Source organism: Oenanthe melanoleuca, chromosome 6 (assembly GCF_029582105.1).
Source record: "Oenanthe melanoleuca isolate GR-GAL-2019-014 chromosome 6, OMel1.0, whole genome shotgun sequence".
NCBI classification, from domain to species: domain Eukaryota; kingdom Metazoa; phylum Chordata; class Aves; order Passeriformes; family Muscicapidae; genus Oenanthe; species Oenanthe melanoleuca.
Genome location: NC_079340.1, coordinates 9,364,300 through 9,378,835, shown reverse-complemented (window position 1 = coordinate 9,378,835; position 14,536 = coordinate 9,364,300). Strand labels below are relative to the sequence as shown.

Sequence of the window (14,536 nt, the reverse complement as noted above, 5' to 3'; positions counted from 1 at the left end):
CAAGTCCCACGTGCTACAGTCGCCCCGCAGAAGCGCTGCCTCCGTGTCCAGTCGCCACTGCGGTTCCTGCGCCGTGCCCCGTGGTTCCTCCCTGCAGCTGTGTCTGACCACGGTGCTGAGTGTGCCAGCCAGTCTCCCCAGGTGCACAGAGACTCAGGCTGCCCCTGCTTTGGAGGTCTCTACCCGGAGCTCGGGTTCTCAAACAGGATTTTTTCAGCCAAGGCCCTGTGGATGATGTTTCTGACCTTGTCTGGCAGATGGGTTTGAGGTGTCTGAAAATGCATCACTTCAAATCCCAGACCCATTTTTGAAGATGTTGGCCTGGCTGTGGCAGCAGCACTGACTAGAGGTGCAGGTTCCTGCGGCAGTGACACTGCCCTGTCCCCGGAGCACACCGTGCTTTGCAACGGCTGGCGGAGCGATGTGCTCGTGGCCTGAGTACCTTCATTCCCAAAAGGTAAGAGGGCAGGCTTGGAGAAATCCGTCTCCTGCAGCTTACGCTGGGTTTTGCCAGAGCACATTGACATGATGCTGCACTTTGCTTCTGCCCTGGACTTGCTACTGAGGAGGGATGGGAGGGGGCACCTCAGCCTTCCCTGGACCAGCAGGGGCAAGATTTGAGCACAGAAATTCAATAGCAGCACTCACTCAGCACTGCCTCCTTCTGACACTGCACCCCAAAAGAGTGGGAGCCCAGCAGGACACGGACATGCATAAATACACAGGGAAGACAAGGTAAAACTGAGAGGTAAATGATAAGTGGAAGACAGAGACAAGTGCTGGAAAGTTGCATATGTTGGTCAGGGAAGTGTCTGGAAAGATCCTGTGGTGTTGTACACTGCTAGCAGAAGGTGTCAAGGAATATATTTTATCACCTCTCCTGGCTTGTTGTAGGGACTGGTGTGTGAAAAATAAGGTTTCCATAAAATATTCAGGTTTTTCTTATCAGTATTTTTGAGTGAATTAAACAACAGTTAATGGGAGGGGACTGGCAGGGCAGCTGACAGGTTTTTTCCTATTACGTGACAGTAAAAAGGCACCCAGAGCACAGCACTTTCTTCACTGGATCTACCCCACAGACTGTCCCTCAGCTTTGTTTCTGAGGAGATGTTTTTCAGCTGGGCCTGGCTCTTTCCCATCCCCTGGGGAGAAAGCAGCACTGACCGAGCTGGGTGAGGAGCAGCACCCTGTCTCTGAGACCTGGCCCTGCAGAGAAGCTGTGCTGACATGGTACTAGGAACATCAATCAAGGTGGGGAGCAAACCTGACAGGACACACCATGTTAATCCAAGGAGTTCATGAGAGTTCTCCAGCTGTCATTTCAGTTGAATCAGCAGGCCCTCAGGATCTCCTCTCACTCCAACAGCTGAAATAATTCTCCTTTTTGGACCAGGATTTCATCAGTTTAGGAAATAGCTGGTTGAATATGAAATTACCCATTTACAAGAAAAATCTTGTCTTTTTTAACTTCAGTTCAATCTGCCTAGAAGCCATAGTGCTCATGGCTCATGTCACCTGTGAGCTGAGCCAGCAGCTGTAGCCAAGAGGGGCAGGAGAGTCCCAGCTGGGGGCCATGGCAAGAATGCTGTTCCCAGAGCCTGTCCTGTCACACCTCTCCTTTTCTCTACTGTTTTTTCTTATCCCTCCTCCTGGGGCACTGTGATGTGAGGCCCAGGTTCTCACCTGTCCACTCACCTTGTCCTTGTCCCCTGCCCATAAGCTGGCCAGAGGGAGGGGACGTGCAGCCCCTGACCCCACTCCTGCTGCCCCGTGCAAGCACCTGCCTTCTGCTGGCAGAGTGTCCACAGGTTCTGCAATGCTCCCTGAAGTTTGTGATTTGTTCCCCTACCACTGTCTTCCCAGTGTTGTGTTATTGCCAGTATTCAGTGTTCATTTTCTAATGAGGAAAGCCTATAAAGACCATTCAATTAAGTCAGATTTAACAGGAATTACAGGCTTATAGTTTTAGAGATTATATTTAAGAGGCAATAAAGATGTTTTATTACCCTGTTGTGAGACTCTTTCCCAGTTACTCTGTATTTCAACTTCAAGGAGATTTTTTAATAAATAAATTTTTTAAAAAATCTGCAAAAGGTGCTTTTGTGCTTGGTGTGCTTCTGCTGGCAACAATGCCTTGTCATCACCTGTTATGTGACCAGACAGCCACAGGCAGCCAGGCCACTCTTTAGGATGACCAAATGGACCCTTCTGTGGGCTGTGAGTCAGGAGAAGGTCTGTGGGGTTTTTGGACACCAACAGACTGGAAGTAGAGGAGGTGAGAAGCAGGATGCCACTGGCACAGGCCATGGGCAGGGTCACAGAGAGCCCCTGGATGAGCTCCTGTGGTACTACAGCCCACTGCAGCGTGGCCCCAGGGGCAGGGAGGCAGCAGGTTCAGTCTGATGCCAGTGTCCAGTGTCTGTCATGAACTTCCTCCATGTGGTCAGGACATGTTTTGTCTTTCCCTGGCTGTTTCCTCATGGTGATTCAGCAGCTCTCTGCAGTCTCCACGGTGTGCTGTTGTCCCTCCCTGCTGACCGTGGTGGAAGGTCAGTCATTACTGACGGTGCTTTGCTATTTACTCCCCCCCACCCACGGCCCCACACTGATGCACCAGCATCAGCTCATGCAGCTCTGTATTGGCTGTGTCTGCAGAGGGCTTCCCAAGGACGAGGTTTTCCTGCTTGGCCAGCTGCTTCTGCCCCTTCCTCACCACTCCAGACCCCTGTAATTTGTACTGAAGCTGCCTGGCTCACTCCATGCCTGCAGCCAAACCCCAGAGCTCCTTGGAATCCAGGTTTCTTTGCAATTTGAACTGTAAAATGACAGAGATAAAGCAGAGGACCTCTGTGTATTCTGAAAACCTGTTGTGTTTATTGCTTTGACACTAAAAGACTGACAAGATTAGGAAGTCCTGTGAAGTATTAACAGCAAGAGTCAGCAGTGACAAACAGAACTCTGTTCAAAAGCTGTGCAGCACGGTACAGCACTGGGGGAGGAATCATAGGGCCTGAGGAGAGACAGCACGGAGAACACACACCAAAAAACAAAATACAATTAGAAAGTCAAGCTACCACAGCATGAAGCTCACAACAGCTGGGGTGCCTACTCTAGATTTTTCTTTTTGAGACCATCTATAATGCATATAACAAGGGCTGTCAGTCTATGGGCCACATGCTTTGGTTGTGCTGGAAAGCATTAAATCAAAAAAGAAAAATAGTAAGTCACATGTCCTCAGACCCTTGAGAATCACAGCACTGAGCTGCTCCACAAGCAGGAGACAGTCACTTTTACATGCATCTTTGGGCTTTTCTGCCTCTAGCAAAGAGGCAAGCTTTGGTTTCAAAGCAGCAGGACAGGCAAGCATCTGTCTGCATTTAGGGAATGTGCCTGGCTTTCATCTTCAGATTCCAGCCCCCAACTCCACTGTTCTCTGCCCCTGTCCACTTGTCCCACCAGCCTGGTTCAAGCACTTGCACTTTTCCTGCTTGTGGTACAACCAAAGCTGTGAATCTCTTAGGGCTGCGTAAACCTCAAGGAGCAATAAGAAAAAAAAAAAAAAAAAAAAAAAAAGAAAACAAAAGCAAAACAAAAAAAAAACACCCCCAAAAACAACATCTCTGATCAAAGTATTTTTTTCTCCAACTATTATAAAATCTCTTCATCACGTTGACGCAATCCTCCCCACCATTTGTTGTTGCTGGGCTGTGACCACAGCCGTGCCCAGCTGCCCTCCGCTCCCAGGAGCTGGCACACAGGAGAAGCTGGCACCTGGCACTGACAGAGCTGCGGACACATAAATAGTTACAGACACAACTGACTGCGGGGACACCTCTGGCCTTCGGGCACAAGCATCGCTATTGGTTCGGGGCTGGTTTTTTGTTAGCGCTGGTTTTCTCGGTGTGTGAGTGTGCGTTGCTCCACGGCGATGCCGCAGGGCAGCCCGGAGCTATGGAGGCGCAGCTCCACGCACACCTGCGGCCGGACTGCCCGGGCACCTCCATTCCCAGGGCTGCCGGGGTGCACGCCGTGCCCGAGCCCGCCGGCACAGAGCCGCCCCGGCGCTGTCCTTCCGAGAACAAGCCCGGCTGCGGTACAGGCCCGAGCCGCGCCTCAGGGCGGGCAGGCCGGCCTAGTAGAGGTCGGCGCTGTTCCTGTGGGGCTGCCGGGCCTTGCCGGGCTCCGCGCGGTCCCGGGCGCCGCGGCCGCCGTCGGAGCGGCAGAGCCCGTCCTCGCTGCCGGCGGGCAGGCTGTCCAGCGTGCTCTCCTTGCTGCCCGCGGCCTGCGCCGGGCTCCCGCGGCGGCGGCGCGGGCAGGCGCTGGGGCAGCGCGCCAGGCAGCCGGGCAGCGCCTCGGCCGTGCAGGCGTACATGCCGGCCGGCACGGCCAGCACCATGGCGCACACGATCACCACGATGTGGATCAGCTTCTCGCGCTGCTCCATCTGGCTGACGTCGCTGCCCGTGACGAAGACGACGCACTGGCCCTTGCGGGGAGCCTGGTTGCGCACGGCCACGCACACCTCGTACTTGGTGGCGGGCAGCAGGTCGGTCACCGAGTAGGTGTTGACGCCGGGCCCGATGTAGATGGTGTCCTTCTGGGCGGCGTCGTAGCGGCCCACCAGGAGCGTGTACCAGGTCTCCCCCGGCTCGGCCGCCGCCGCCGCCGCCGCGAACCACTCGAGGGTGATGCCGTAGACCGTCTGCTTGGCGATGCGCACCTCGACGTGAGCGCCCGGCTCCGCGGGGCCCGGCGCCCAGCCGCGGGCCGTGGTGGAGGCCCACGGGGCCACCACCCGCAGGCTGATGGCCACCGAGGTGTTGCCCAGGAAGTTTGCGGCTGTGCAGGTGTAGTTGCCGGCGTCTGCTGGCCGTGCCGCCGGGATGAGCAGCTCCGAGCGCACGGTGTCCTCGCTGATGGGCTCCGTGGACACTGCGGGCAGAGGTGAGCGGGTCAGCACCGAGCCTTGGGCAGCCCCAAGGCCGCTGTGGGACGGGCCCGCCCTGCCCAGGGTGAGAGGAAGAGGGGCACGGGAATGTGCCAAACCCCGCAGAACTGACAGCAAAGTGTCTGTCTGGAAGGCAATAAACGCACTGGGACACCCAGGCATGAGAGACGTGGAGTGTGTCCACCCCTGACCCAGTACGAGCTGCCCATTGCCATCAGCGTTCTTAGGTCAGGGCAAGCCAGGGGAGGCACTGGGGAGGATCACCTACGTTTTGGACACATGCTCCATCCTCTGTTAGGATTAAAAATGTCAGTCTCAAGAGGCTCAGACCAAAATAGGTGCATGAAGCCAGAAAGTGCTGGGCTGGAAGTGAAATGCAGTTTTAAGAACAGGGTGAAACCCTGTCATCTACCCAAACAGAGGTGTGTGGCTGTGTTTGAGAAGAAACTGTATGTAATTAATCAGCATGTGCTTGTGGAAAGCCACACAAGTGCTGCTACAGCGCTGCAATGGAAGCAAATATCAACCCAGGATTAAGGGCTAATGCTATCCTATTTAGTTTGCTGGCTTATTAGGGACACACAATCTGTGTGCTGGCTGCCTGTATGTCTTATTACCTTCCCTGATGAAAATAGCAACTTGTCCTATTGAAGGCTCTCAGTAAAAATAAACATGAGGGAGGAAGAATTGGGAGGAAAAGGTCTCATATTACAACACCTTTGCTGAAGAATACAAATAAGTGAGACTTCAGGAAAATAACTTCTGTTTCTGTTGGTAGAACATGAATGAACACAGGCAGGAAACAGGGCTCCACAGTTTCGTGGTTTGTGTAGTATTTCTTGAGGGAATATGTGGGAATAGCATAGGAGCATACAAGTCTTTGTGTGTGTGTGTGGGCTCACACAAACACATCTACATGTAAATATAGTTATACAGAGTATTATACATGCATATATGCATGTAGTATATAATATATAGTAAATTATATAGTATATATATGTAGTAAATGTACATGCATATTTAGATGACTACATTTTTATTAAATATGTGCAACTAATATAAGATTAGTAGCTCCTGCATCATGTATCATGAGGAAAGAGCTATTTCTTGAAATCCACAAGGAAGATAATTGTATAAAAATGACACCATGCTCCTTTTATCTTTGACTGATATCCTGTATGAAGCAGCTCTTCTTATGCTGGTCAGATGTGCTTAGATGCACAGGATGATTAAGATCATTTGGATTACTGCCACCACAATAACTGTGGTGCTCTAAAGGGGCTGGGTTGCTGTGGTGACTGTGATGGCCTGCAGACCTATGTAAGTAGAATAGTACAGCATAAATTTTTAATGAAAAAAGGAAGAAGAAGAAGAAGAGGAAAAAGCTTTGCTTACCATTAAATGCCCTTAAAAGTTTGAGTGCATAGGTCCACCAGACAGCTGGGGAAGGGCTGGCTTGCACAAAGCAGGTCAGGGTGATGTTCAGCCCTGCCGGGACTGTCAGGTTGGTGTCAAGGGCTGAGGTCAGGGGCTTCGTGCAGCTGTTAAGCTCCACTTCGTGAAAAAACTTCCCTGTCCTGAATTTTGGGCTTGAGCAAGTTAAATAGGAATTCATCAGAATAATAGGTGGGCCCACAGACTTGATAAACTGGACGAATCCCCGCAGGCGGCAGTCACAAATCCAGGGGTTGTCGTGGAGGGCCAGGACGGCATTGGAAATGGCTTCCAGTGGCCCCTCCGTCCTCTGGCTTCTCTGGTAGACAGGCCAGTTGTAGAAGACATCCCTGGATATGATGGTAAGCTGATTTGAGGATAGATCTAAGTAGGTCAGGTTGGGCAGATAGCGGAGTGCGTGTTCTGGAAGGACATCCAGCCGGTTGTGCTTCAGGTCCAGGATCTTCAGAGTCGGGGTGTCTTGAAATGCTGTCCATGGCACCGAACTTAATTTGTTCCCTTGCAAGCGCAGCTCCTTCAGAGCTGGGAGATATTCCAGGCTCTTGATGTGCATCACTGTGATGTTGTTAAAATTGAGCCACAGATACTCCAAGGCACTAACGTTTTCAAAAGAGCCACGAGGCAATTCTGTTAGGTGAGAATTTTCTATTCTAATTTTCCGGATGTCCTGAGGGATGTTTGCAGGGATCTGCCTCAGCAGTGCAGACATGCAGAGCAAACTCCTAGGGAGGAAACCAGAAAATTTTCCAGGTCACATGCCATATTTGAGGCCAATAAACCAGTTCCCTATGCAGATCTACAAGCACTTGAATAATTATAAGGTGTTATATATAGGGTATGCATAAACCGCCCATCCATCCCTGGGGTTTACACCAATTTTGCCATAAAGAATGCATCAAGTCATAAAAATGGCAATGTATTTAACTACATTTCTCAGGGAAATAAGAGAAATCTCATTCTATGCTCAAGACAGTACAATTCAAGTATTAGAGGTGGCACTCCGTGCATCAATCTGCTTGCTTTCGGTGCTCACATCATCAGCAAGTTCCTGCTGGGGCTGTCTGAGCCCCTTCACTGGTGCTACAACAGGGGTAACAGTGTTCTTACCTTCCAAAGCTGTCCTGAGAACAAGAGCATCCTGTGATGCAAGATGAAACTGATGGGTTTATCTTGTGGAAGGCCAGAAGAAGAAGAAAAATATGACGGACAGGGTCCATATTCTCCTTTAAGAAAGCACTGTGCAGGGGTTTGCACCAAACACACCAACAGCCTCCAAGAAGCAAATCCTATTAGCTGTAATCTTCCTTGACGCAGAAATAAATCCTGCTGGGGATCCAACCCTAAGGAAGACATGTAGTGTGGTTCTCAGTCCGTGTCCAAGTGCTAAAAACCACCCACAGGACCACTCTTGGCATTTTTCCTCCAGCTGAGGGGATTCTGACAGACATATTTATTTGATTTGGAATATGAAGATGGAGCCAAAACCACTTCTTTTGCCAAGGCTTTGCAAGTAATTAACCAGGCAAGATTTTTTTATTTTTTTAAATTTCACGGGGTCTATCTCTATTTCCTATATTTTGATGACTTTTATCAAGGCAGAAAGCCATGGTAATGGCCAGACTTCACAGCTGTAATTTGCCATGGTGCCCCATCGCACAGTCCATCCTCTCCCAAACCCTGCCTGCAGCTCTGTGCAGGGTGTGTTCTGCTCATGGTGGGTGCAAAACCTGCTCCCCAAACTAGGATGCTACAGGATGGATGCTTAAGCAGAAAAAGTGGCACCTTTGTGCTCTGAAACAATTCCTCCTCCCCAGTCCATGGACTTCTCTGGCAAGAGTATCTTGGAAGTCAATCTCTTTTGTATAAATACAGAATTTCAGTGCTGTTCTCTGGCTTCCCTCAGAAGACAGGTGCCGACTACCTTTCAGTCATCCTGAAGAACTAAGCTGTTCTGAGAAGGGATTTTGAGTAACCAAATTTATGGATCTCTTTTAATCCAAAAGGGCAGGTTTCAGTTATGCTTTCCAAGAGTTCTGCGTTCTCCTGGGGCCATCTAGTGTGGATGGGCTTCACTGCAGCCTGCACAGGAGCACACCTGGGAAAAGGGCTGTGCCTCACTGCCCCTGTGTGTGACGCTGGGTCACCAAGCAAGATTAGCCAGAACCTGCTTAACCTCTAACCTATGGGACCAGGATAGAAAAATATTTAAAGCATGGAAGCTTAGAGCTATATGTGGCTCTCAGGGTTGTGCTGCTTTCAGCCTGCAGAACACACAGGCTTGATTCTGCAGTGTTTAAATCAACAGGAGCCTTTATTTCATGGCAAAACAGCAAAATGAGCTGGTGGAGAAGCTTCTGGGGCTGATAGAGTGCTCTGTTTCTGTCCCCCTTGTACAGGGAGCAGGCCACAAGGAGTGGGTCTGTGGGGATGGTGGTGTTGGCAGTGCCTCACATCTAACCATGAGCATATGGGATTGTTATGGTTTGGGGTTTTTAGCTGAAATATTCCTTATTTTTGTCCATGGTGCAGTATTCGATTTTTCAACAGCTGCCTTATGCAAACATGTCAGTGAGCCAGGAGTGAAGGGGAAAGGCTGCTGGACTGCAGCACAGCCCATGCAGCAGCTATAAATTCCCCACTGGGGGGGTGGTGGCTGCTGAGGAGTTTCCTGGTGAAGCTGCTCCTGTTGCAGGAGGGTGGCACCACTACAGCCTGTCAGCTGAGGTACAAGCTCCATGTGCACTTTCCATATAACCAAGGCAATAGAGGGGACACCCATCAGCAGGGCTGACTGGTTAAACTGAGGATGTTGCAGAATAACAGTGACAGCTGCCATGGGAGGGTGTGTCCTTTCCTGTCATCCATCAGCCACTGAAGCAGAGGGGCTCAGGGGCCTCCATTCCCACCCAGCCAATGCCACAGTCACCAGTGCCTTTGGTCTCTTTCTGTGGTCTGCCATGAAAAGATTCCCTAATAAAACAATTATATTTTTCTATGGTAATAATAATTTTATATTTTACACTTTACAATAATAATAATAAAAATAAAAATAATTTTACAATAATAAAATATAAAGTATAAAATAACATAAAATAATAATAAATCCTTATAGTAGTATAATATATAATGATACAATAATAAAATAATTTTACTATAATGAAATATTATTATTTTACCGTTTACAACAGGCAATAACAGTAACAAACTATTTATGATGTAGTGGATGTCAGGAGCAAATCCTGGAGTTTGCCCATGTGTGAGCTGCAGGGCTGGTGAACAGAAAGCTTTCAGCAGATGCAGAAGAAAATCAGTGCCTTGATATGTTTAGCTTTAGAAGGGATGGGACACCTCCCTGTGATGGGATCAGTGGCTGAAGCCCCCCCCTGATCACTGGTGTGTTCAGTCATGCTGGACAGGTGGGAGCCCAGGAATGGAGTGAGATAGGGAATTAAAAGTAAGGAATAGTTCATCAAAACTGAGACAATGGGGAATGCCTGACATTTACTGTGCTTGCAAAAATCGGGAGAAGAGGCAGACTGGTTTGTGATAAACGCCGCCAGAACTTGCAAACAGGGTGAGGGGTGCAAGGCTAGCAGTGGTAAGTGATAAATCCAAAACCCTAAACCAGCGAGAACTAATCCCAAGGTCTGGAATGTGCCCAAGGGGCTAAAACGCAGAGACAAAGTTGAAAAGTTCAAATGCGATTAAGAGTTTGGAAGCCTTCATCAGAGACCCCCGGCACTGGGGAGGCGCAAGCACAAAGGGACTTTTGGATCATTTTAACGGGAAGCGAGGGTGGGCGGGGCTAGGACATGAATATGTATTAGGTGTATTGTGTAATCCTAGGCTGTTAGGGAATAAACAGAGCAGTAGTTGAAGTTTTGGTGTGCATGCTTTGGGAAGAGCTATCCGCCGTGCACCTCAGCGCTGAATAAAGACAAAGCTACTTTATACTCTCATTTCTCACAAGTCTTTTCCATGTATCGGGAGACACCCATCAGTGCCTGGGATTCAAGGCAGGTGGAGTAGAAAACAGCACACATGGCACCAGGGAGGCTCTGAGTTGGGATGCTTTGGCTGTGCTGATGGCACATTGGGAGGGATTCACCACTTCTAAGGCCCAAAACCTTCTTTGCTTGAAAGGAAGGGCCCTCCTTTGCCACCTTGCCCCTCCTCCTCCATGGCCCATGGGGAAGGTCTTAAAGTATGTGGCAGCTAAGTCACATCTTTCCTGAAAAGTGAAGGGTTATTTATTTACAGGTTTATAAACTACTGGAGTTTCCCTCCATGTACATCTTCAGGCACAGAACAGCTGCACAGTGCCCAATGTCCTGGGATGCATGAAGCAAAATTATATCCAGGGTTGTCTGTTAGAAATACCTTATTTTAAATAAAGGAATTGCTTAACAGAAAAAAAAAACAATAAAAAATAATTGCGTTATTTTTTCCTTTTCCCACATGAGAATTCCTGCCAGTCCTACCTATCTTCTACAGGGCTGGAAAACAGCCTTTCAAAGCGTGGTGTTAGTCAGTACCATGGGCCAATGCTCTGGTTTTCAGGCTGGTATTTATTTGCTGCTTGAGAGGCCATTTATATAAGTATATCCAAACTCCAAAGTGTACTCAGAAGGTTCAGTATTAACCTGAGAGTTCAGTGGTGAAGCACTTTACCAAAGTCAGATGAATTAGGGTAGAGAGAAGGGGGAGGAGAAAGGGAGAGGAGGGGGAAGTAAGGGAAATAAATCCCCCAGTGTTAGCCACAGTCATTATGCTTATGGTCCCTACTGGACTGGGATTTTGCTGCCTTTTTAATTCAGCCTAGTTTATGCCTGCTTGTAAATTTAATGGTCACTATTGTGACAGCAGATGTCCACTAAGTTCAGCTGCTCTTTAACATCATGTGGCATTCTGGCTGAAGCCAAAATGCAGAACAAGCTGTCTAAAACTCAAGCTGTCAAAATAAATCTGCACAGAGACAGTGTCTGCTAGTCTATGGGAAGTGGAGTTGAAGAGACTGCTCTGATTGCCAAAGCAAATGCCAGGAGATCACTGTGTGCTGCCAGTTATGGCTGGGAAGTCAAACTCCATCTTGAAATGACATTTCTTCTTGTAAGAAATCAAACCTGGGCTGATGCTTTTCAACTAGTCCCTTTGCCATGGCTTTCAGTGTTAGAAATCACTGGAATCAAGGATATAAGCATTGAAGGCTGCAGCTTGGTGTTTCAGACAGTGCATAAAAAATCGACATAATATGGTTTAGTTGGCATGGTAATATCCAGCCCAAGCTTGTTAAAAAGGAGTGCAATAGCAGATGTTTGCTTTGGTTCTTACAGCACATCTTGAGAATTGACTCTAATTGAGAAAAAAATTATTTGTTCCTTACCATGCTGAAACTAGATGCATAACAGCCCTTCCATGACAACAAAACAGAAAATCCAGTGAGTTATTAGTCTTTATATGTCTAATACCACTGAAAATCTGACCCAGAGCCTTGAATTCATATCAGCTTCCTTAATGGTTTGAAATTTTACTCATAATTTAGCAAGTACAGGGGTTCTCCCCTGACCAATTCCAGACAAGACAGATCTTGTGCAAGTTTGCACCTACTGCCTATTGTGTATGAGCCACCAGTGCAGTAGAGAAAGGCTTGCCTTGAACAGCAGCAGCTGAGATGATAAACTGCAATGCCTCAGCTGTGAGACAGTGAGAGTGGGCACAGGAATGAGAGAAGTCACGCTTATTCTATTTGGGATCACTATTTATTCAAAGTACAAAAAATATCCAATAGAGTCTGTAAAATTGAACACATCCACAGTGAATGTCCCAGGATGATCCCTCAATGGAGCACAAGCAGAGTGCCAGTGCTGGCCCAGCTGGTGCCTTCTCCAGACCCAGCTCACAGACTGAGGCTCGCAGCGGGTGAGAGCTGCTCCTCACTGGGTGCAGCAAATGGCCCAGCTCATGTCTCCAGTCAGCTGGAAAGTGAATACTTCTGGTTCCCAGTCAGACCTGACTTACAGGAAAGTCTTTGGGCAGTAGGAGCATTCTGTTCACCACAGGAACAAGACAGCCTTGGTTCTTCAGAAGCTTACCCATCCAGGGCCATGGCAGGCTGAGTTCTGCACAGCCCAGTGCTCCTGCTGTGTATGTGGGCAGGACCCAAGCTTACATACAGCAGTCCTTACAACTCAGCACAAAAACTGCTACTGGAAAGACAGTTTTTTCCTGCCTCTAATAATCAGGCTGAGACAAATGAACTTTATAAACAAGGAATAGGTCTATTACATACCATGTTTCATCAGTTAGTTTGTTGCATTAAAATATTTAATTTTACAAAATTTTATTTGTAAACCTAAAAATCTACAAAGTTCAGTGACAGAAGTAGCATGAATGATTTTTATACAGAGATTGACAAATTCTCCCAATACAAGAGAAATTCCTTATCATTCATGCAAGGAATACAGGGAGTCTTATCAGAAACTCTTGTGATGTACCCCTGTGGCTGGCATTTATGTTGAGATCAAATGGCTTGCTTTTTCCATCAGGCCAAGTAATCTGACATAAGTGAAACCCTTCTGTATGAGGAGGACTTGGAAAATCCATACAGGGCTCCATTCCAACCAGTGAATTTTGTTAAGTCACACTGGGCATACACATCCAGAATGTGAGTGGAAGTCCTCCCAGTAAATTTACAAGCACACTTCAGAACAATTCAGCAAGCTTTATCCATTAGCATTTCAACTTGGCTGGATCCTTTCCATTCAACACTTGGCAGAACATATATGATTTTCTTCATGAATAGTATTTATTACAAAGAGAAAAATGTTATATACAGTATTACTACATGAGGGACTTGAGTGGAAAATTACACATCTGGGAATTACTTTGTGATAAGCACTCAGATTCAAATTCCAGTGAAGTTGCAGAACTTAAATGACTGATCAGTTCACCCTGACTATGTAGTACATTTAGATTAATATTAGAAAGGGTTTTTTCAGAGTCCTTAAACTTGTAAAATGTTTGAAATCCAAAAGACTGCACTGAGCCTCTGCCACCACTGAGACCATAGTCAGCAATGGCTGATGTGTACATGGCCAGTGGTCTGACACCACATCACTTTCTCCTGCTCTGCACAGAGCAACTTCTTTCCATGACCAAGTCACAAGTGCCTGGCTGATCATGTGGGCCCTCTCCATCAGTTTTGCCAGCAGCACAGGCAGCAGTGACAGGGCTGGTTTGGGAGATTTTTGCAAAAGTGTCTAATGTAAGTTTTCCAGTATGGTTACAAAGCATTACACCACCACACACGATGTGCAAAGTAGGCTACTGTATGACTTTATCTAGCACAGCTAGTATAAAACATATTCTACTAGTTACAGATACAAAATGCCAGCTAGGACTGATACTGAAAGCCTTTGCTCTTGTTCCATATCTTTAGAACAGGGTTTAGGGCCAAAATGCAACCAGCAAATGCTCTCTATTACGCATTCTTAGGAGTGGATTGGATTTTGTCTCTTCATTTTTATCTCCTTTACACATTTCTCTGAATTCAGAGCATAGAGTTGTGATTATGTTGGACATATTAGAAAAGATTGCTATACATCTGTATTTAATGATCTATTAAGCATCAAGCTGCATGTTTCATGCAAATATAGGGGATGTAAAAGGTGGGACTCTCAATCTTCACCTTCATAAGTATTTTTATTAAAATGACTAAATACTCCCCTGGCTTGTCAACCAAAAGAACATCAAAAGAGCTGAGAATAAAATACTTAGCATATTGCAGAGCAGTTCCTAAACAAAACCAAGCAGAGCACACTCAGAAATGTTGCTTAATGTCCTCACACTTTGTGTGCACTCTTCTTTTTCATTTCACAGAAAAAAAAAAAAAGAAAAAAAAAAAAGTTGTCCAGGAGAGCGAGGCTATCATCACATAAGCTTTTGACTGGGTACAAAGCAGCCAACCCCAAGTGGTGTGAGCAACATGTTTCTGTAAAGCTTGGGCACTGTCCATCCTCTTGCATCCTCTTCCAGAACATGTCAGACACAGAAGCATGGACAGGTGGCCTGCAGTGCTGGAGCAGAGTCACAGGTACAGCCCCGCTGGTGAGCTGACAGTCAGCCTAGGTACTG

The 14,536-nt window shown here is 47.5% G+C and overlaps 1 protein-coding gene across 1 annotated transcript; it reads right to left on the bottom strand.

Annotated features, from left to right (window-relative positions):
* Window positions 1–4,132: 4,132 nt before the first annotated feature.
* On the bottom strand, window positions 4,133–7,620 carry LRIT2 (leucine rich repeat, Ig-like and transmembrane domains 2). The gene is made up of 3 exons (XM_056495077.1): window positions 7,511–7,620; window positions 6,344–7,125; window positions 4,133–4,932 (listed from the first exon to the last, which is right to left on the bottom strand). Exons 1-3 carry the CDS (start codon window positions 7,618–7,620, stop codon window positions 4,133–4,135), a joined length of 1,692 nt encoding a protein of 563 aa, XP_056351052.1.
* Between the last annotated feature and the right edge of the window lie 6,916 nt (window positions 7,621–14,536).